Source organism: Lissotriton helveticus, chromosome 9, assembly GCF_964261635.1.
Source record: "Lissotriton helveticus chromosome 9, aLisHel1.1, whole genome shotgun sequence".
NCBI lineage: Eukaryota > Metazoa > Chordata > Amphibia > Caudata > Salamandridae > Lissotriton > Lissotriton helveticus.
The window spans coordinates 618,140,091-618,162,332 of record NC_136070.1 but is presented as its reverse complement, the minus strand read 5'-3'; the positions used below and the strand labels follow the sequence as shown (position 1 = coordinate 618,162,332).

At 41.5% G+C, this 22,242-nt stretch overlaps 1 protein-coding gene across 1 annotated transcript in view; it reads left to right on the top strand.

Moving 5' to 3' along the window:
• Positions 1 to 22,242, top strand: part of WDR87 (WD repeat domain 87) — a 198,419-nt gene that overhangs the window by 78,567 nt on the left and 97,610 nt on the right. The window contains exons 3-4 of the mRNA XM_078662135.1: positions 4,060 to 4,245; positions 12,611 to 15,552. Of these exons, the coding sequence (XP_078518261.1) occupies positions 4,060 to 4,245; positions 12,611 to 15,552 (3,128 nt within the window). The remainder of the gene's footprint in view (positions 1 to 4,059; positions 4,246 to 12,610; positions 15,553 to 22,242) is intronic.

Below are 22,242 nucleotides of genomic sequence, written 5' to 3'. Positions count from 1 at the left end.
AACACAACAATGATGGACAGAATGTGGATCAATGTCACACATTCACCCCAGTCCAAAGATCTGGGCCCAAATCCATCGTTTTTCCACTCCACACCACCCTGGGTTAGACAATGGCGATATGCAAATCAGCGCTGACCCTGTGCCCCATGGGAACAGTCCAGTCCGAACTACAAAAGCCATGTCCTTCCCAGAACGGAAACAAGCATCCGAGGACCGGACCGGTTTCGAGGTAACACCTCTCATCAGCCCGGCTAGCTTGATTCCAGTGGTGTGGAGTGCCTGGGACTCACGTCTGAGCATCCCCAGTACACTTAGAGCGGTAATTGCAAACACAACAATGATGGACAGAATGTGGATCAATGTCACACATTCACCCCAGTCCAAAGATCTGGGCCCAAATCCATCGTTTTTCCACTCCACACCACCCTGGGTTAGACAATGGCGATATGCAAATCAGCGCTGACCCTGTGCCCCATGGGAACAGTCCAGTCCGAACTACAAAAGCCATGTCCTTCCCAGAACGGAAACAAGCATCCGAGGACCGGCCCGGTTTCGAGGTAACACCTCTCATCAGCCCGGCTAGCTTGATTCCAGTGGTGTGGAGTGCCTGGGACTCACGTCTGAGCATCCCCAGTACACTTAGAGCGGTAATTGCAAACACAACAATGATGGACAGAATGTGGATCAATGTCACACATTCACCCCAGTCCAAAGATCTGGGCCCAAATCCATCGTTTTTCCACTCCTGCCAAAAGGGTGCCAGTGCAAGGGCAAGTACAAATATGTGCTGTATTGATTTACTTATGGTGCATTCCTGCTCTTTCCCTGTCACGCAGTGCAGCGCAGCAAGGTGAATTGCTTCGCCGCACACTGTGACTTTCTCATAAATGATAGTTATAAACAACAAGGGTACCCCCGTAGTAAGACCAGGGGTGGTATGAATAGTTAAAAGGAACAGTGGTCTAGGGGAGGCCTCTCAGGTCCTCTTGTAGCCTGGAATACTATTATTAGCTGCCGTATTAATCTACAGAGACACTTGTGAGGGGAGTCCAGACGGGACTCAATAAGCAATGACTTGTACCCCTTGGCTTCGCCATGATTTAGTAAACTGCCCTTTCCCACCATTCTCCTATTTTGATGCCTCTATAATATGTTGTCCCCCTTAACCAGGGCCATGACTTAGCAAAATATATTTTACTGTTTATCCCTGAATTGGTCCCCATTAATGGTGTAACTATTTCACAAATTGTGCAATCCTTAATTGTCCTTATACTCGAACACATGGTTACTCCGATATATTTTTCTTCTTCTATAGATTCTACTTGCTCACACTACAGTCCCCTAGACCACTGTTCCTTTTAACTATTTTCTCATAAATGAGGCAATCTGTGTGAAAACACATGACAGTTGGTTCCCCCCCACATCCTGTGTGTGACACTGTCAATCAATCCTGATTTTTTTCATCCAGCAACACTTTGCATTTTGGGACTTTTAGTTGTGGTTTTAACTGAAATAAGTTTGCACGTAAAAATCACTGCATGCAAACCACTGTTTGATAAAAGGCAAGGTCTGCTTGGAAGTGTCATTACATGACGCGCCATTACATGATGCCTTTTGGCTGCTCTGCCGACCTACCCATTCATGTTTGGTGAGAGAGGGTTGAAGCGATACTTTGTTCCTAGACGGTACCTGTTTCCTGAGAATGAGTTGCTGAGCTGCTATCTATATTGCACCTGTTTTCCATAAGGGAGGTCCACACAGTGGCTACCAATGTTGCATCAGTATTGTGAGTGTGGATTACACTGCTGCTTGCTCCCAGTGCTGTATGTTTGTGGGGGATACTAGAAATAGGAACAGTAGGAGACAGGGAGAGAGAATAAAATAGAAATAAAAAGAAAATGGAGGCAAAGAGAGAAGCCCATGCCTGATATCACAGACACTTCTAAATGTAATCCAATGTCTTTCCTTCTCCTTCCAGCTTAAGCTAGTGATTAAAACAATACCAAGATGATGGATGGAATGCTTGACTTAGTCTCAGCCACTGGCAGCTGCTCGGACCACATCCCAGTCCATCGTTTTTCGGCCACCATGCCACATCTTTTTGGAACCAGCCATATGCAAATCATTCTTGATCCTACTCCAAAGGGAACAGTACAGCTGGGAAACATCCTTTACCCAGCAGTCAATAATACCATGATGTGCTTTTTCACCACAGTCAGTACCCCAACTGCGACGTTACCAAGCGTTCCTTTACCACGCAAGTCATTACAAAAACTTGCTTTAGAGGACACGTTGTTGGACTGGAGTTGGATTTTAAGTCCAACACCACCCTACTTATACACCGACTGGAGCTGCAATCATAATTTAAACTATTCCAAAGTCCAGTGTCCAGTCCACCGCGTAGTGAAGACGGCTGTAATGCCAGAAACCGGTCCTAGGAAGCTTGTTTCCGGTCCAGAGAAGGCATGGCTTGGCAGTTCGGGCTGGACTGTTCCCATGAGGCTCAGAGTCAGACTGATTTGCATATGGCCATGTCTGAACTGGGGTGGCAGAGTGGGCTAAAGAACGGTGATGGATTAAACCCAGGTCTTTTGACTGGGTGTGAGTGTTTGATTGGTTCAGATACTTCGTCCATCACCACCCCCTTTTGTACCGTATTGCAAATACGGCACATCCATAGTGGGGCAAGGGTTTTGCAGGCTGGCGCAGGGAAACTGACGCATCTACACCGATGTGTCAGTTTCTTGTAAATAAGCCCCTATATTTTTAATTCTATGATTTTCTGATAAATTCTGGCAGGAACAAGGAAACAATGTTGCAGAAAGCCTGACCCTAAAGAATTTGAGCCTGGGTATTTTGTGCTGCAATTGCGTCTGACTGTGTAAGGCATATGGTGACGGTGCCAGGATATGTGATAACCGAGCCCCTATGCAGTAACCTAAAAGCAATACCACGCAGCTTTGTTATTAATTGTTGTTACTGTATAAGTTATGATTTTTACCCAGAGTTCTTAATATCAATGACGAAAATGTGAGTAATGGTAACAGGATCAAAGGACATGTGTCATAGCATCAGGGAAGGATTGATATCAGAGCTCATATGATCTTCTTGCAATCAAAAGGAGAGAGAGGAACTAGAACAGCTATTTCTTTTCCCCTGGGGTTAAATGTGTAAACAACAAGAACTAGCTATTAGAGTAGAGTTCGCATACTATGTGTTTAGTATGACAAACCATTTGGTTTGTTAGGAAGGCCCTCAATCACCAGCCTACCTCGTGGCATGCCTCATCATTGGGCCCCACCGAGGCACCGAGTGCGCCTCAGGTGTGCTGCGACGCCAGACTACTGCGGAACGGGTTTTTGGGAACGTGAGTGTGCAGTGCAGGTGTGCTGTGTGAAGTTTAAAATGCTGTCCTTGGGGTCCCAAAGTAGTTAGTTTATTAGTGGGCCCCAGGCAGAGAATAAAAACAAAGGCTAGGGACGTGTAGGGGTAGATTTATGGTCTCCCACGTCCAGTGTGGTCGACTAGTTTCAGCCAGGCCTTCTATTTAAACTGGCTTTCATCAGGACCTTTTATGTGCGGGTGTATTTACAGGGATATATATGTTTCAGCACCCTGAATGTGTGGCACACGCTAGGGTGCTCTATGTGTGAGAGGTGTTTCCTCTCAGTTTGTACCTGTAAGGAAAAAGAAGGACAGGACAAACAGAAAAAACACATATATGTTTAAAACACGCAAATTATTCAACCACATATGTCGTGGCAGGGCGACCGGTGCCTAGAAGTGAGCGGATAAGGCACGAGTGTTTGTCGCTTCCTGTTATGTCACTTTTGCTACCCCAGGCATTTTGCTGAATCGACGTCCATGATCTGACTGTACCAGAAATAGCCACCTGTTTAGTCACTTAGATTTTCACATTTCAAAACAGAATGCATCGAATCTAATGTCTTTGGTGTCGAACAGACACAATTAATTAGATGTACAGCTGAACGCGTTGTGTGGTACGTAATTTTAGTGGAAGGAGCTCACATTGCTTTTTATATGTCACTTTCCCTGCAGAGTTCGGCTATCGCAAAATTGGAGAAATATTCTTTGCCAATTACTTTGACAGACAAGCCTGGCATAATATATAAGGTCAACCGACACCCGAATCGACTAGAAACCTTGGTATTTTACAGCGCCAATACTTACAATTACTTTGTGTCTTTCGACTGGGGGAAGGGAACCAGCGTGCAAAATCGGAAGGTATAGTATAACTGATTCTATATGGTTAACTATATGTGGACATTTGAAATAAAATTACTATTCCTTATCTCAACACATCACACAAAACTATGATGATAACTTTATTCTTGCAGGGGATTGCAACTAAGTTTTTGACCCATTCATAGATCGGAATTCCTCAGTCCCTTTTGTTCCTCATAGATCTCATAAGTCATTCACACACTTGGTCAGACAGCAAAAACTGATGGACGCATGGAGATTATGTAACCCCACACTCAGGGAATATTCTTTTTATTCCTCAGTACATCATACTCAATCAAGATTAAACTACTTTTTTCTCTCACATCATCTTACTCAATCATTAGTAGATGCAGATATCGGTTCTATCCTAATATCAGATCATGCTCCTGTGTGTATTTGTCTTGATGTTTTGCAGCCACCTTCGAAATCCCGTAAATGGCATTTCAACAACCATTTGCTTTTAGACTCTTTATTCACTTCGTCTTTTACCTCTTTCTTCCATGAATATGTTCTTTTAAATCAAACAGATGACATACCTTTTTATATTGTTTGGGATGCTTTCAAAGCCTCAGCTAGAGACTTTATAATTAGTTTTGTCTCGAAGAAACGTAAAACAGCCCAACAGACCAATAACGCCCTTCTACTCAAAATTAAGCATTTGGAACACTCATATTATTCTTCCAAATCCAAAGATTGCCTATCTGACCTTATTAAAGCTAAAATTCAGTTCAACCAAGATACAACTAATAGTGCTTCTACCTATTTACTAAAATGTACCGCAAAGTATTATGGTGGTCAGAATAAAGCAGGTAAATTATTGGCTAATTATTTAAAAGTTAAACAGAACAAACTCAATATAGAGTCTATCTTTGACCAGACCCACCAACTCAAATTTAAAGTTGAAGACATTTTAAAAGAGTTTCTTCTTTTTTACCAGTCCCTTTACTCTTCTGAATCTTCTGCCTCTGTTCAAAACATATCTCAATTCCTTTCTAACATTCAACGTCCTCCAAATATATGCCCTGATTTATCCCCTTTAGAGACAGATCTGACACAAAAGGAACTTCTTACTGCCTTAAAAACGCTAAAAAATGACAAAGCGCCGGGTCCGGATGGCCTTACCGTAGAATTCTTTACCCATTTTGCACATTTACTTATTCCTAAATTATTCACCCTCATACTCACCTTTTTTCAATCGGGTGCATGTCATGGTTCTTTTTCTGATGCCCTTATATTATATTATTCCTAAAGAGGGCAAAGATTCCCAATTTTGTAAAAATTATCGTCCCATATCCCTAGTTAATATTGATTATAAAATCTTTTCTAAGGCCTTGGCTTTACGCTTAGAATCCCATATTGCCCGATTTGTTGGGATCTGAACAATCTCGGTTTGTTAAAGGATGGCTCCTCACAGATAATACTAGTCTGTTTTTTTATATACTCTCCAAAACTTCAACCACTAACTACTCAATGGCAGCCATAGCCTTAGATGCAGAAAAGGCTTTCGATAGAGTTGAATGGCCCTATCTCTTCAACACGATAAAATGGTTTGGTTTTGGCCCCAAAATGACTGCCTTTATTTCCCTCCTATACTCTAACCCTCGGGCGGCTATATCAGCCAACAATGCAGTTTCTTCCTACTTTCATCTTGGTAGGGGTGTCAGACAGGGCTGTCCTCTTTCCCCTTTCCTTTTCAATATTGCTCTCGAACCTTTCTTGATGCGAATTCGTCAAAACGACAATTCCATGGGTTTACCTTTCAATCTACTAATGTTAAGATGGCGGCTTATGCTGATGATGTTCTTTTATTTCTTTCAAAACCTCAAATCTCCCTTCTGGCTTTCTTAGAGGAGGTTGACTCGTTTGCTTCAGTCGCAGGTTACAAACTTAATAAAGATAAATGTGAAATTTTACCCCTCAACAAATACACTTTTAAGGCTGAATTTGAGACTTCTGGTTTCACATGGAATCCTCAATTTATTAAATATTTGGGTTTGCATTTCACTTCTTCCATTTCAGGAACAATATCTCGATGCCTGGATGATTGTATACAAAGGATATCGTCTTTGACAACGACATGGCACCCTTTATACTTGTCTTGGTGGGGTCGCCTAGACACTATTAAAATGATGCTCTCTCCTATAGTTTTATAAACCATTTCTAATCTCCCAGTATCCATTCCTTCCAAATATTTTAAAAAGATTAATTCAATTTTGTCTTTCTTCTTATGGAGCAACAAAAAATCACGCATGTCCATCTCAAAATTAATTCGTCCAAAAACAGAAGGTGGCACAAACTTCCCTGATTTCCCTATTTATCATAAATCCTTCTTACTCCGTCAATCGTCACATTGGCTTTCTGATTCATCTGCTGTTCGCCCTCTTTGGACTACTCTTGAACAATCTTTTCTTTTACCTTTCTCCTTTCAGGAATATCTTTTATTCACACGCAGGCCACAATGGATCTCTTCCCCTATAATTAAATTTACTTCTAAATTACTCCCAGTCGCTTCCTCAACTTCTTATTTTAATCTACCCTTATGGCATAATAGACTTATTATGATTAATAACAAGCCTCTGTTCTGGAAATCCTGGAGGAATCGGGGTTTGATTTGGGTATGTCAATTGTATGACAATGGTCAGCTTATCTCCTTTACTCAGGCCCGCATTAAATTTGGCTTTCCTTCTAATCTTGCTTCCAAGTTTTCACGTTTACTGAAAGCAGTTCAAGATGCTGCTTCTACACAATCTACACCCTTGGTCTTAACCACTCCTTACACTGATAAATTGAGATCCCTCCTTCTTAGTGGCTCCAAGGCTTCTGTCATATATACATTTTTTCATAACACACAGGTTTCAAGAGATAAAACCAAGGTAGAAATACTTTGGTAAAAGGAATTGGACTCTTCATGGACTATAGACCTTGGGATAAAATATGGCTCAAGCTTAGGAAATCCTCTAGAGCTGCAAACACCACTCAGACCCTCTTTTTTACATATAATAGACTCTACCTCTCTCCATTAACTCTTCAAACACGGCATGCTCACCTTCCTGATATTTGTTGGTCATGTTCAGAACCACATGCTGACCTTCGTCATATGCTTTTCCATTGTACACTGGTTAGGGGTTTTTGGGTACAGGTATGGTCTCAGATTAATGCTATCTTTCACTCTGCTCATCCCTTATCCCAATCACACATATTTCTGAGCAGTCTATCACCTATTTGGATAGGGAGTAACTATAATCTCCGTATCATCGATTTATTATTGGCAGTAGCATTTAAAAAATCACCAAAAATTGGAAAGACCGTACTAAATTGTCCTATCAGGCTTGGTGGTACGCTGTTTGTTACAATCACAGGCTAGACACATAATTTGTGTACCCATTACACATGGCAACAAGACACTTAACTTTATGGTCTCCTGTTACCGATTTCCTTGATATAAGTGCTCAACAATCTTTGTCATGTACTCCACGTCACCAAGAAGTTTCTAAACCTCAGTGACTTCCCTTTTATTACTTTTTCATATGTTTTACTTCAATGTACTTATGATTATGAACTACTGCAGATCATTTCACTTTCATATATGAATTAATATATCTTTCATTGTTATTTTCTCACTTGTATACTTAATAGCTGACTGTATTTTATTTGCTCTTCCTCCTTCTTGTTCTTCTTTAAACTGTTATTTGCTTGTAACCTGTTTATGCCTAGCATTGTTATGTCTTTTACATTGCTGTATTGTTTTAATTTAATAAAATTATTTTGAAACTTGAAATAAAATTACTAGGAGTTCATCCTGTATGGACTGTTTTGGAATTGTAACTCTATTTGGTCAAAAAGGAAAAATGAATTCAAATGGAAATGTGCAATAATACATTTTTGTTGCATTAAATATTATTGAATGTTGTAGATTGAATATTGAAAAATATTCTTTTAAATAATAGTTCCATTTATTTTCTGTTATGTTTTAATGTCAGTTTTAAAGGAACTAAAAATAAGTACTTTCCAAAAATTACTGTGAAAAAGAAATTGTATAGATTCAAGATTCAGAAAAACTTTATTCGGGTGAAATGAACAGCCATTAAAGTTTCATAACAGTCCATAACAATTAAAATCACTTACTATAAAAACAACAAATCAAATAAAAAATGGTACATATATAACTGTATAGTAAGTACATTAAAAACCTGTGTTTTACGGAAAAATTAAAACTGGCGAGCTAGTTAAAATTACTGTAATAACTTTTCAAAAGCAAACAAGAGCGAAAAGTTGAGATACTGCAAAACTAGCTATATTTGAAGCAGAATATTGTATTTTTTGTGTGGAATTTAAGCTCGTAAACCTCATGGCTCAGTTGGATTCTAATGCGATCTTGGAGCATATTTTCTTTCCTATTGAGACCTACCCAACCCTACTCAAATGGAAGTCAGGCAATAATTGGCGACCTTGAGATCTTAATCCGAAATTCACAAGGAGCCACAGTGTGGAAGGGGATGCAATGTGACGTAGGGTGTAAATATGGGCAGGAATATGAAAATATAGTTTTTATGATAGAATGACACATACCCAAGTTTGCATCCTATGCACTTACGTTTAAATAACCTCCTTGACTTTCGAATACCTCACATTTACGACTTAAAAGCTTCAGAAACCCCAAAAATACTTTATGGCAAAGTGTAGTTTCAACCATTCTCTGTTCATTTACTTGAACACTGACTTTATTCAAGCCCTTATGATTCAACTGTGTTTTTCTGATTATGCGACTAGAAACGTTTTTATCCCTATTATAGGAGTGTTGCTACTTTCTGAACGGCTATAGGCACTCTCCTCCTAATGATGAGCCATTGTAAATTACTCCCTGGTTTGAAATATCAACAACCAACTCCAAATGACTCACCGGCCATCACCACTTGGGGACTTACTCGGGAGTACGTTTCCTAACCGGCCTACAATCTCCTGACATAGAGAATTGTTGGCAACCAATTATCTTGGCTTGTTTGACGTGTTCTGTTCGTATAGTCTGCGCGTTTGAAACACTCGAGCACTGCATCGTCACTTACATTATTCCAACATGTAGCCCGATTTTATGTACTATTTTCTGACTTGCCAAAAAAGCATCAATTATATGATGATTACGCTGGTTGGGTCTGAATTTAAAAGGTTTTTATTTGATGTATGCTCAGTTACCTAGGCACAATTTATTTGTATTCAGGTAAACACAAATGTGATATAAATGACCCTCAAGGATACCACATCACTGGGTGGGTATTTAAAAAAAAAAATCCTTCCTCGACCTCTGGATCAGCAGCGCTGCCGCCTCAGCTACTGCCTGCCGCTGCTCATGGCCGCGTTTTGCCTCAGCAGCCTCCCTCCCCTCCCCTAGGCCAATCACAACGCTGCAATGGCAGCGTTGTGATTGGTATTTCGCAGCGGAGAGCACCCCAGCCAGGCCATTTTCTCTATGCATGCAGACTACATAGAGAAAAACAGGGGAGTGTGCATGACTGCTTTGTTCTGTCCTGGGGCCGACCAAACAGTCAGTACCCACAACAGTGGGTAAGCCACTCCCCTCTGCCCGCGAACAGCCCTGCCCACCCGCCCTCCCACAACCAGGCACATCTGCTTTCTCGCAGTATGATAAGCAGAAACATAAAATGGCAGTTTTACCATTTTATGTTTCTGCCTTCTTTCAATGCGAGAAAGCAGTGGGGCGACACCCCTATGGAGGAGCCGCCACTGTTGGGTAGCCCATAGCTGTATAGAGGATGTATCACCATTTTACATAGTTTGCCCTTTGGCAGCACCCATCTTCCCTGATGGCCCGTTCTAAGGGACTAAACTGTACAGAGGAGTGCGCTATGGAGTAATACACATACTCCAATTGCAAAGGGCGTGTAGTCTGAACTTGTACCCTTCCACAATTTATCCAAAGACGTTCTATCCTTCACTTCTTAGGAATTGCAAAGGAGATTTGCGTAATCAGATTTTTGACACATTTACCCTCAAGAGGTAAAATCTTAACTTCCGGGGAAAGTATTGTTAATTTCATGGTGTAGGGCCAGGTCTGGATCTTCAATTAACAACCACATAAGTAGGAGAGTATGTGATAATATCATTCTAGGGTAATACATTTTGTCTATGCTGATACTGATTATGACAATCCCAACTCAAGCTGCTCAAAGCAACAACCCCAACTCGAAAACAAAATGCAAAACAGCCCCAGAAAAGTGAAACCAACCCCAGAATCTTCGGGGAGATTAACTATTCATGTTCATTGGTGTGTTATAATACAGCAGTGCACTCCATGACCAACCCCAATGGAGCCACCCAGTAGGGAGAAAGGGGAACCCTGACATGGCAACATAGATTTGGCAGTAAAAAGTACAATACTCATTGTTCCGAAGCACTACAAGATCCTTGTTCAGATATTAAGTGTGACAGGAGAAAAAGATACAAGATTACCAAAGGTGACCCACCCAAATTTACAATCGATCATTGAAGCAGCAGCGGTTCCTTCGCTATGGCGGAGGAGCGTCACCCCACTGCCTGGCGCAGATCCAGCAAACAAAAAAGTAAAACTATGTTTTAGCATTGTTTTATTTTTCGTTTGCCAGCTCTGAGCCAGCTTGTGCAGGGAGGGGCGGGGCATGGGAGGAGGGAGGAAGAGTGCTTGTGCACTCACTCATGACACATATGTGTTTGGCAGACCGTCTCAGGCCAACCAAAACACACATGCGCACCTAGGATTCTCTAGCCCGGCTGCATTCAGCAGCTGGACTGGAGAAATCCCACAGACTCCAATACCTCAGCTGAACGTGTTTCCTCCCCTACGCGCCGCCCACCATCCATTGTTATTGTTGACCGCCACTACATTGAAGTACTTGTGGCCAGTCTTAAGTTCCACAAGGAAGCATGTTCTGTCCACGATGGCCTACTATGCGTTCCTTTTCCTCAGCTCATTTCTCATGTTATCATATGCTTAGCTGCGTATGAGTTTCTGTACAGAAATTACAGCAGAAGGTAAGTTTCACTTTTTGTTGTCGAAGGTCACCAGTACCTTGTGTTGTAGAAAGCAGATTAATCTTATTCTGCATTGGGAGAGATATGCCATATCAACCCCTTATTTGCCCATTTTAAGCGGCCAGAAAACAGCCCAGTACATCCCTCCACCCTGTGGAATTACCAATAATGCAGGTTAAAATTATTCGAATGGGGAAACTGGACAGGATCATGAGTTGGCCCCTTTAGAGCATTCTGAGAAATGGGGAATCAATAATTTATTCAGTTCATTTGGTTATACCCCCTTTTCCCAAGTATTTCACCTGGACATTTTGCCTGATTTCAACACGATGGGCTTTAAAGAGGAGAGAACAATATGGGTAGCCGGGTCCCCTTCAGTGTACAGTGGGATATGTGTAACTTCAAAATGATGGATGACTTAGATCAGCGGCTAGGCAGGTGCCAGATGCACCTCACATGGATGCTGGCCGCCACAGGAGATTTTGACCACTTTTGCCCCCTTGCTGGTGCTGTTAGTAGGGATCACTCAGCTGCCCCTCTCCACACACTCCGCCATCAGCCATGCCAAGATGGCCATGGAGCCACAGGGTAGTGGTCCACGTGGAATGGTACAGCAGGCGGGGCTGTCATAGGTATCAGGCCTCATTTCCCAACCACAGCACTACCCTGGTCACCTCCAGAGTAGTTTCCAGCGATGGGCACTGGCAGGAGGTCAGAATAAACAAAGCATTAGGTGTCTGGTGTCAGCAGCTGTCTTGTTGGGTATCTGCTCACAATGCCAACCACCTCTGCCACCAACCAAAAAACATAAGAGTTGGGAGTCCTGTCACACACATTTATGGCAAATGGCTGAACGATTGAAACATGGCACTGGTTTACCAAAATGCAAATGTTCAGCACTATATTCTGGTTGCCAGTATTTGTATACAGATTTAGTTTTTACTTAGAATGAGTGGTATACCTACAGCGTAAGAACTTGTTGTCTTTTTGTTGTCTGTCTGTATTATATTTAGTTTTGTTCATGTGTGTCCTGCCTCTTAGTGAGCCAATCATTAATTGAAAATGATTCTTCTATGTTAGGTTTTACAAGGATAGTTATGAATCTACTGCTTATTCCTCATCTACCAAAAGAACACTGATGTTAATTTGTCCTAAATTAAGTTTATGCTATTCATTTCTTCTTCTAGATTTATGTAATTGCCTTTTGTATTTCTATTTTGTGTAACTTAACCCTTTAAAACAAAGAAACTAAGTGAAATCTACGAACTGTTCATCAATAGCATTCATGTATCATCTGTTTTATTGAGATGGCATTTAGTTTTTTTTGTCCCTTACTTTTTAGATCAAAGTGTGGATTCAAAGTAATTTTGACGTGAACACAATCGACCAGAAGGAATACCCCCTTGAAACTAAAGCCCGAATCAAACTTTTGTGCTACTGTACCGGTCGCCATGTTCTGATAACCTATTGTGATGATCGCCACCTTCGGGTGTTTGGAGACCACAGCCAAGGTATAAATCCCCATGGTTCAGTCAAGTGCCCTGATTCTGTCACATGTATGACTTACAATAAGAACACTGGACAATTAGTCACCGGATTAGTGGGATCTGTCATCTTCTGGAATATCAACTATGGTGTCTCTATACCTCTCAGTATTTCAAAAGTTATTAAACTCAACTTTGGGGATCTTGTCAATTATATCATGTTTGAACCAAAAGCTTCCTGGATGGTGGTTCTTTGCAGACGCCAAATCAGGATATATAATTATGAGCAGAATATAATAATCAAGTCCTTATGGAACACAACTGGAGTATCATTGACTTGCGGCACCTTGCACTGGCTTCAACGCTATTTGTATGCTGGGGACGAAAAAGGGCACATGCACATCTGGAGCTTTGACACCAGTAGTCCTGTATATGAATTTAAAGCCCACCACGGCACCATCACGAGTATGGTAATCCGGCTGTCAGTCCAGACCCTCTTCACCGCTTCTATGGACCACATTGTAAAAGAGTGGAGCCTCTCAAACCTAGAACTTCTGACGAGCATCAGCTTGGACGATGAAGTGATCCACTTTCAAATGATCAATGAGAACTCTTTTTATTGCCATACTACCCACACATTTTCCATTTGGTCTCTCAACACATTCTACAAGTTGTTTAATGCCACAGGTTCTTCTGTGGAGAAGATGTGCTGGGTCAAGTGCTCCGCAAATAGATCCCGGGTTATAGCATTTACTGAAGATGGCATGATTCGGTTCATATCTCCAATTACTGGTGAACTATTACTTCTAACCTGGCCATATGCTTTGCTGGAAAAAGCCACAGACTATGTCTATGACCCTGACTTAGACGAATTATTCATCGCAGTTGGATCAGCTGACATCCTTGTACTGAACACAGCCATGTGCCCTTCCCCTGCAAAATATATTGTGTCCACCTCAGAGAATAAAGAAGATAAAGCCTTATGTCTTGTTTCCATCAGACAGAAGCTACGGGAAAAAATGGTGCAGCTAATTTTTAGTGGACATTTAAGTGGCCAAATAAAGTTAATATACCCACGTAACTGTAGCATGAGTGAGCAGAAGATTCATGATGGCAGCATTCTTGCGATGTGCAGTCAATCAATGGAAGTGCTTGAGGACGACTCCATGGAATCCAAACTTCTGTGCTCCTTTGGTACGGATAGTTATATTTCCTTGCAGACAATTTTTGTTAAAAAGATGAGGATTAAAATGAAGCGCTTGTCAAAATTCCTCAGCAATTGTCCTCTTTCACATATCCGACTAATTCCGCAGCTTGTGTGTGCAATAACTGAGAAGAACAAGATCCGTTTCTGGCATATCAATGAATCTTTATGGACGATTGGTTACATGGAACAGAGTTTCACTGAATCAGAAGAAATCCAGACCAGCACCATAATCTCGTTTGATTTCTGTCCATCTTTGGGGTTACTTCTTACTGGGGAAGAAGATGGTGCGATTCGCATTTGGGACACCAAAGGAATCCTCCAAGCAGAATTTGGTATTAACCAAGGATTCAGCTGCACCTGCTTTGCCAACCAAAGGGGGGATTTGTTAATTGGCTTGAACCGTAACATCTATTTGGTGTCCAGCCTCCAGTATCTTCCAGAAGAACTTCTTCAGACTTTAGCTTCCAAAGATGATGAAGAAGAATTAACTGAGCAGTCATTGCCCTTCATACACAGCTCCCTTTCATCTTTTGATGTACTTTTGGTTCCTAAGTTTCTGTACTCAACAGAGACGTCCAAACGCTACCATACTAAGAGATCTATGAGCACCATGGAAGGCCTTTCAGTCCAAGATGCCTCAATGGCCTCAGAATATAAAATAACTCCAGTTATTAAGTCAGAACTTGAATTCTTTGAAGTGAAAAGACCAATGAAGACAGAACAAGATACTGAATTTCCCTCTGAGACTACCAAAATGACAATTTTGCACCTCAAACGTGCAAGGCTGCCTTATCACACTGAATCACAAGGCCAGTTGCATCCACTTCCAGATTGGGAGGTACCTCGGAAGAAGAAACCCAAGATAGAAGCTACATCATCAACAAAGGCTACTCTTTGCAGGAAATGGCCCATTGCACCAGATGGCTATGTCCCAAATTCTGTCATCAGGGCACTTATGTGGCCAGGTGCCACACCTGATGATCTGATGCCACAAATGTTTCGATTTCGCGTCACAAAACTTCCTGAGACCAAACTCGTAGATACAAAGTTGCCTCCTCAGCTTAAGAAAGATAGATTTTGGTCCTTGTTAAAACCTGAAGGAATTGACATCCAAATATCTGAAACCCTACCCCAACCAGATCTGTTTGAAGTGCATGACCTTCTGCATAATATAGCAAATAGTGCGTGGCTGGGAACAAAGCTAGGGGAAATAAACCTTTACACTGTATTGGAAGCAATTCTTCAACACATGTCCACAGCACCAGTGTCTACATACAAGTTGGGGACTAAGGCTCTCATCCAGATTTTTAATGCCTATACAATTCCACTGGATCTTAAAGCTGAAGTCGCAGAGCGACTCTACGAAGATACGTCTGACAAGCAGGATTTGAAACGGATGGAAGTCTGGAAAACCCTTGTGTGGCTAAACTTAATGGATCCCAAGGTTCTGAACAACCTCACCAGAGGACTGATGGATCGCAACGCAATCCTGAGGGATCAGGCCAGGTCAATCCTTGCCTCCAACTTCCAGGTTACCGCCAAAAGTGCTCTTACAAAACTGTTGAAAGGGAATGCAATTACACTCTCAGTGATGTAAGTATGGCCTTCAGAGGGAGGAAGGGGCACTGCAAAATGTCTATACTGTTGTGGATGGGACCAAGGGCATATAGGATGAACCTGAAAATCCTTACATATATGCTGTTAGTTCCTATACATTTATATTCACATGTCTCTACCAATCAATTCAAGCTTGTATTTCACTCTTAGGCTGTGACACTATGTACAGGGATGAGACGTGGAAAAAGCTAATTGTGATGGCAAAAAAGGGCTGCCCTTTTCCATGCCTGTGGTTAAAGCCAGAGAAAAGGTATTATTCAATTTTGTTTTCAGGCACCATTGAGCAATGATGTTTAACAAATCTACATTACATTAAATTTGGAACTCAGTGAATTCAGCCATGTTTTGGCATGTTCAGTGTTGACTCTGGGTTTGGCGGATTTAAAAAACAAAACGATTTTGCATTTTAGCTCACATATGAAACGTTGCACTTCACTACAGCAAAAACCTCTCAATAGATTTACACCAAAATTCACAAAAAAGTAGAACTTCACCCAGAAAGTGTACTTTTAGTGGTTTAGTGGTAATCCGTTTAGTAGTTTTTGAGATAGTTGCTGTGTAAAAAGGTGCCAGGCGAGCTTTAAAGGGTTACATTTTTGAGACACCTTGACAGTTGTAAAGTTTTTTTTATTTGCCTATAACATTAGCATAATTTGACGAACTTGTAGGTCAAGTGGCAGACGCTTAACATGCTCACCTTACTTTTGGTGTTTTCAAATTAATGCAGATCTGTCAAAAGGGGCACATTTAATAGAGGTCAAACATAGTATTCTTTTGCCTATAGCGGCTTGAAGCGTTTGAAGGAGTCGCATGAAATCTGGCAGTCAACTAAAATGTTTGTAAATTGTTATCCAGAATTTTATGAAGATCCATTAAGGTGGCAAAGTTAAAAAAGCTTCTCGTTGGCTAATAAGTTTGGGTCTGTTTAATAAACATGCACATATTTTAGCGGGCTATTTGTAGGTTAAGCTTAATGTAAGCATCGCAGGTTTCATGCAGCTATCAAAAGGTGGTGCAAACTTAAGAATGGGATTGAAAAATCTTTGATTTGCCAATGTCGTTGACACTGGTTCACAGATCTGCATGAAATTTGTCAGACAGCCCAACGCAGCAAAACACCTTGCTGCACTGCATGAAAGAGGCAGGGCAGGAATGTGCCAAATCTATCAAGATATGGTGCATTCATGCCTTGGCACAAAATTATCTGCCTAGCACCAACAGAGGCACCCTTGGTCATGGGGCAAGGGTGCTTGAATTGTAGGCAGGATTGTTTTTGTGCAGGAAAGTACACCCTACTATACAAAATTAATCCTCGGAGGCATTTTCCTCTTTCTGTGGGCCTTATTTACAAGAAAGTGACCGAGTCACTTGCAAAGCACAAGGATGGGTCATATCTACAACGATATGAGGATCCTTGTTCACCCCCTTCTGCTGGCCCACAATTGGCTGCCATGTGCCAAAGCAGGCACCCTTGCACCATGGTGCAAGGGTGCCTGTGTTGCGGGGAGATTGTTTTATTGCAGGAAGGAGAGGCGCAGCATTCTGACACATTCCCAGGTTTACGATTTCTCCATCTATTTCACGCAAAGTGCTGGGTGAAAAGGGGCTGTATTTACAAGGACACAAAAAGCCATGCAGGGTTGCTTTACGTGTCCTTGTAAATATGGGGCAGCAAAATACGCTGCCGGTGCATCACAAAAAGTGACGTACCGGCAGCACAAGGGGATGGTAAATGTGCCCCTCTAAGTGTGCCCCAATCTGCAGCATATATAAAAGAGGAAAATATGAGGAAAAAACAAGGATAAATAATCTTACTCCAGATTTATCAAGCCATGAAGGCCACACATGGTTTTATGTCATCCTTGTGCTCCCTTGCATGGTGCAAGGGCAGTGGCATAGCTAGGGGGGGCAGTGGGGGCAGACCGCCCCAGTTGGCACAAGTTTTGGAGCCAAAGGCCATGCACAATGAGGCTGGCTGCAACGTGATACAGAGGAAATAATGTTAAACTACCCACCCACCACATATCCATTTAACCACCACTAAAAAGGAAGTAACGCATGGAAAACGTCCTTAAAAAAACCTGAAACTCATTGAAAAAACACAGTTACAAGTCAGTTATGGGACATGCAGGACATGCGCGGCGATCCGGGAGCTCACATATGAAACGTTGCACTTCACTACAGCAAAAACCTCTCAATAGATTTACACCAAAATTCACAAAAAAGTAGAACTTCACCCAGAAAGTGTACTTTTAGTGGTTTAGTGGTAATCCGTTTAGTAGTTTTTGAGATAGTTGCTGTGTAAAAAGGTGCCAGGCGAGCTTTAAAGGGTTACATTTTTGAGACACCTTGACAGTTGTAAAGGATTTTTTTATTTGCCTATAACATTAGCATAATTTGACGAACTTGTAGGTCAAGTGGCAGACGCTTAACATGCTCACCTTACTTTAGGTGTTTTCAAATTAATGCAGATCTGTCAAAGGGGGCACATTTAATAGAGGTCAAACATAGTATTCTTTTGCCTATAGCGGCTTGAAGCGTTTGAAGGAGTCGCATGAAATCTGGCAGTCAACTAGAATGTTTGTAAATTGTTATCCAGAATTTTATGAAGATCCATTAAGGTGGCAAAGTTAAAAAAGCTTCTCATTGGCTAATAAGTTTGGTGCTGTTTAATAAACATGCACATATTTTAGAGGGCTATTTGTAGGTTAAGCTTAATGTAAGCATCGCAGGTTTCATGCAGCTATCAAAAGGTGGTGCAAATTTAAGAATGGGATTGAAAAATCTTTGATTTGCCAATGTCGTTGACACTGGTTCACAGATCTGCATGAAATTTGTCAGACAGCCCAACGCAGCAAAACACCTTGCTGCACTGCATGAAAGAGGCAGGGCAGGAATGTGCCAAATCTATCAAGATATGGTGCATTCATGCCTTGGCACAAAATTATCTGCCTAGCACCAACAGAGGCACCCTTGGTCATGGGGCAAGGGTGCTTGAATTGTAGGCAGGATTGTTTTTGTGCAGGAAAGTACACCCTACTATACAAAATTAATCCTCGGAGGCATTTTCCTCTTTCTGTGGGCCTTATTTACAAGAAAGTGACCGAGTCACTTGCAAAGCACAAGGATGGGTCATATCTACAACGATATGAGGATCCTTGTTCACCCCCTTCTGCTGGCCCACAATTGGCTGCCATGTGCCAAAGCAGGCACCCTTGCACCATGGTGCAAGGGTGCCTGTGTTGCGGGGAGATTGTTTTATTGCAGGAAGGAGAGGCGCAGCATTCTGACACATTCCCAGGTTTACGATTTCTCCATCTATTTCACGCAAAGTGCTGGGTGAAAAGGGGCTGTATTTACAAGGACACAAAAAGCCACGCAGGGTTGCTTTACGTGTCCTTGTAAATATGGGGCAGCAAAATACGCTGCCGGTGCATCACAAAAAGTGACGTACCGGCAGCACAAGGGGATGGTAAATGTGCCCCTCTAAGTGTGCCCCAATCTGCAGCATATATAAAAGAGGAAAATATGAGGAAAAAACAAGGATAAATAATCTTACTCCAGATTTATCAAGCCATGAAGGCCACACATGGTTTTATGTCATCCTTGTGCCCCCTTGCATGGTGCAAGGGCAGTGGCATAGCTAGGGGGGGGGGGGACGGTGGGGGCGGACCGCCCCAGGCGGAACAAGTTTTGGAGCCAAAGGCCATGCACAATGAGGCTGGCTGCAACGTGATACAGAGGAAATAATGTTCAACTACCCACCCACCACATATTCATTTAACCACCACTAAAAAAGGAAGTAACACATGGAAAACTTCCTTAAAAAAAACTGAAACTCCTTGAAAAAACACAGTTACAAGTCAGTTATGAGACATGCAGGACAAACACTTTCAACGGAAAAAAAGAAATTCAGTATAAAAACACAGTTAAAATACCATTACGTTTTTTGTTTTTTTTATCGTGGCGTTATCAATGTGCTTTACATGAGCATCAGTTACGTTACAGGTGGACACATTAATTTTTGTTAGACACTGGGAGATTAAGTGATTTGTCCAGAATCACAGAATGTTGAGCGTCACTGCAGAGACTCGAACCCAGTTTTCCAGCTACGAGGTTGACCGCCCTAGCCGTTAGGCCACATTCTCTCTCTTGCAAAACCTAAAACCCCCTGAAATTCATGATTTATGTCACATTACACAAAACACAACTCCCATCCATGCCATGCAATGCTCAGGACCTCAGACATGACATCACTGATGACATATCAATTAATATCATCTTGGTGACATTATTCATGGCATAACTGGTTACAGCATTGACATGCTTATTTTCCTTCATTTTTTTTTATGAAGTTGTCTACAATAAAATACCAGTATTCACCTAGCTTCAGTTCTAAAAGTACTTCGGAGGTGAACCCATGCCCATCATCATGCATGTATACACCCACCATCTCACGGCCACATAGCATTACACCAATAAACGTCCACACAACCACCATCAGACATCAACCCACACACCACCATATATCCAAATAACCAACATCATATGCAGGTACAAACACCATAATATATATAATAAAAAATCAATAACACACACCAACATACCCACCATCATATGACCACAAACTGTCCATGATAAGGCAACACACCCACCGTAAGACCACACAACAACCATTGTGGAAGAGGTGTGGCGCAGCAGCCAGGGCGACTGACTCCAGAACTCGTGGGCTCACAGTTTAATCCCCGGCACTGGCGGCCGAACAGCCCAGCACCATGAGACTCTGGGCAATAGCACGCTTAATCTTCTCTCACTGCCCCCAGCGCCTTGACAACTTTGGGTTATTGTTCGTGCTTTACAAATACTGGACATTTACATTTCATATCCACCATTATATGCTATCCCACACCAAGTCACCTACTACCATGCAACTACGACCTTACCACACAGTGATTATTTTAAAAAACCCTACTCTCACTGTGGCATGCTGTAAGAAAATGTCTCTTTTTGTATAATCATCTCCATTTATTCTTGGACTGATGTGTTTGGTGTTTGCACTCTGTACACTGGGAACCTGCTAATCTGGCCTCAGTGCCTATGCTCTGACATGGATAAACTTGTCGAATTATTTAAAATCCCTGATTGGCACATTTAAGTTACTTATAAGCCCTTTTTATATGGTACACTGTGTGTCCAGGGCCTGTATGTTAAATGTCACTAGTGGACTGTAGCAAGTATTATGCCACCACGAAAGTAACCATGTAAAACAAGGCTCTAGGCCTGCCACAGCAGCTTAGATGGGCAGCTTAAAAACAACCATTTCGGCCTATCAAAATCATACTTTTGCCAGGCCTAAACCTTCTTTCTGAAAAGTAGCAAGTCACCTCTAAATTAGGCCTTACCACCTCTAAGGTAGGATGCAAAGTATTTAAAAGTAGGACATACATATTTGATGAAAAGACCCCAAACCTGTCTTTCACAGCAGCAAGGTTGGCTGTGGCAAATAAAACATTGGGTTACTTTATTACACTTAATACCGTTAACATCAGATTGGCACTAGCTAGTAAAATATTTCAAACACTAATTCAAAATCCAATGTAATGCCAAAATCGAATTCTGTCTAATTATTTTCTTGCCTAATGCCTCTGGTAGTCTTTACAACTTTAACTCCCAAATTCACCTGGCAGCCTTTGATTTTAACTGCTTTTACAAAAGTTAAAGGCTACCATCTTGTTTATACAACATTTTGGCTATGTTCTGGATCAGGGCACTAGATTTAGGTAAGTAATAGGTTTCATTAGTTTTTCCCTACCTTTTACCTCTTTGGTAAAGTGGTAAAAGGTAGGGAATAGTATTCATATTTTGCTATATATTTAAAAAATATTTGTGAAGTATCACAATACTTCCTAGGAAGTACCTCAGTGCATAAAAAAACTAATATATCTGCCAAAAAAGACAAAATATTATGTATACATTAATTTCTTACATATTTAATTAAAAAAAATTTAAGCAGTACCACAGTATGACATACAAATTACAGCGCTAATTATAAAAGTTTAAGTAAAACAAAATCTGTAAAAAAATTGAAAAAAACACTACTACATTAAATTTAGGGGGAAAGATGCTGTAGTACAGAGCCTTTAAAATTTTAAACAAATTTTATATTGTTTTTAAATTTGACACTTAGGCCCAGATTTATATCTGGGCTGGCGTCCCATGTGTCCCATGGGGACTGGGTAAATTACTCCCTCCCCATGGTGGAGAGGCTGCCCAGCTAATTTATAAAGACCCCCAAACAGGCAGTCATTTATAAAGGAAATGGCAAAAACTGCTGTCACTGCAATTCCAGCCAATGCATGTTAATGTTTGCTACAGGGCTGCGTTGGAAGGCTGCAGCCCTATAGCAAACAGTATTATTTGTTTGTGAACAATATTTTCTTTTTGATAAGAAAAAAAAGTATTGCTCCCCTAGCCATTGAAGGCTTCTCTCAAAGCGGGGTGCGCATTCTAATGTTTTTACCGTTCCTTACCGTCAAGTTTTGTCTGGCGGTAAGAAACAGTAAAAAATTACTACATATTCACACATCTAAAATGTGGCTGTTTCTCCAACAGCCCTTACTCCCCAGGGCCACCGGAGACCTCTGGCCATGACAGAGACAGAGTGAT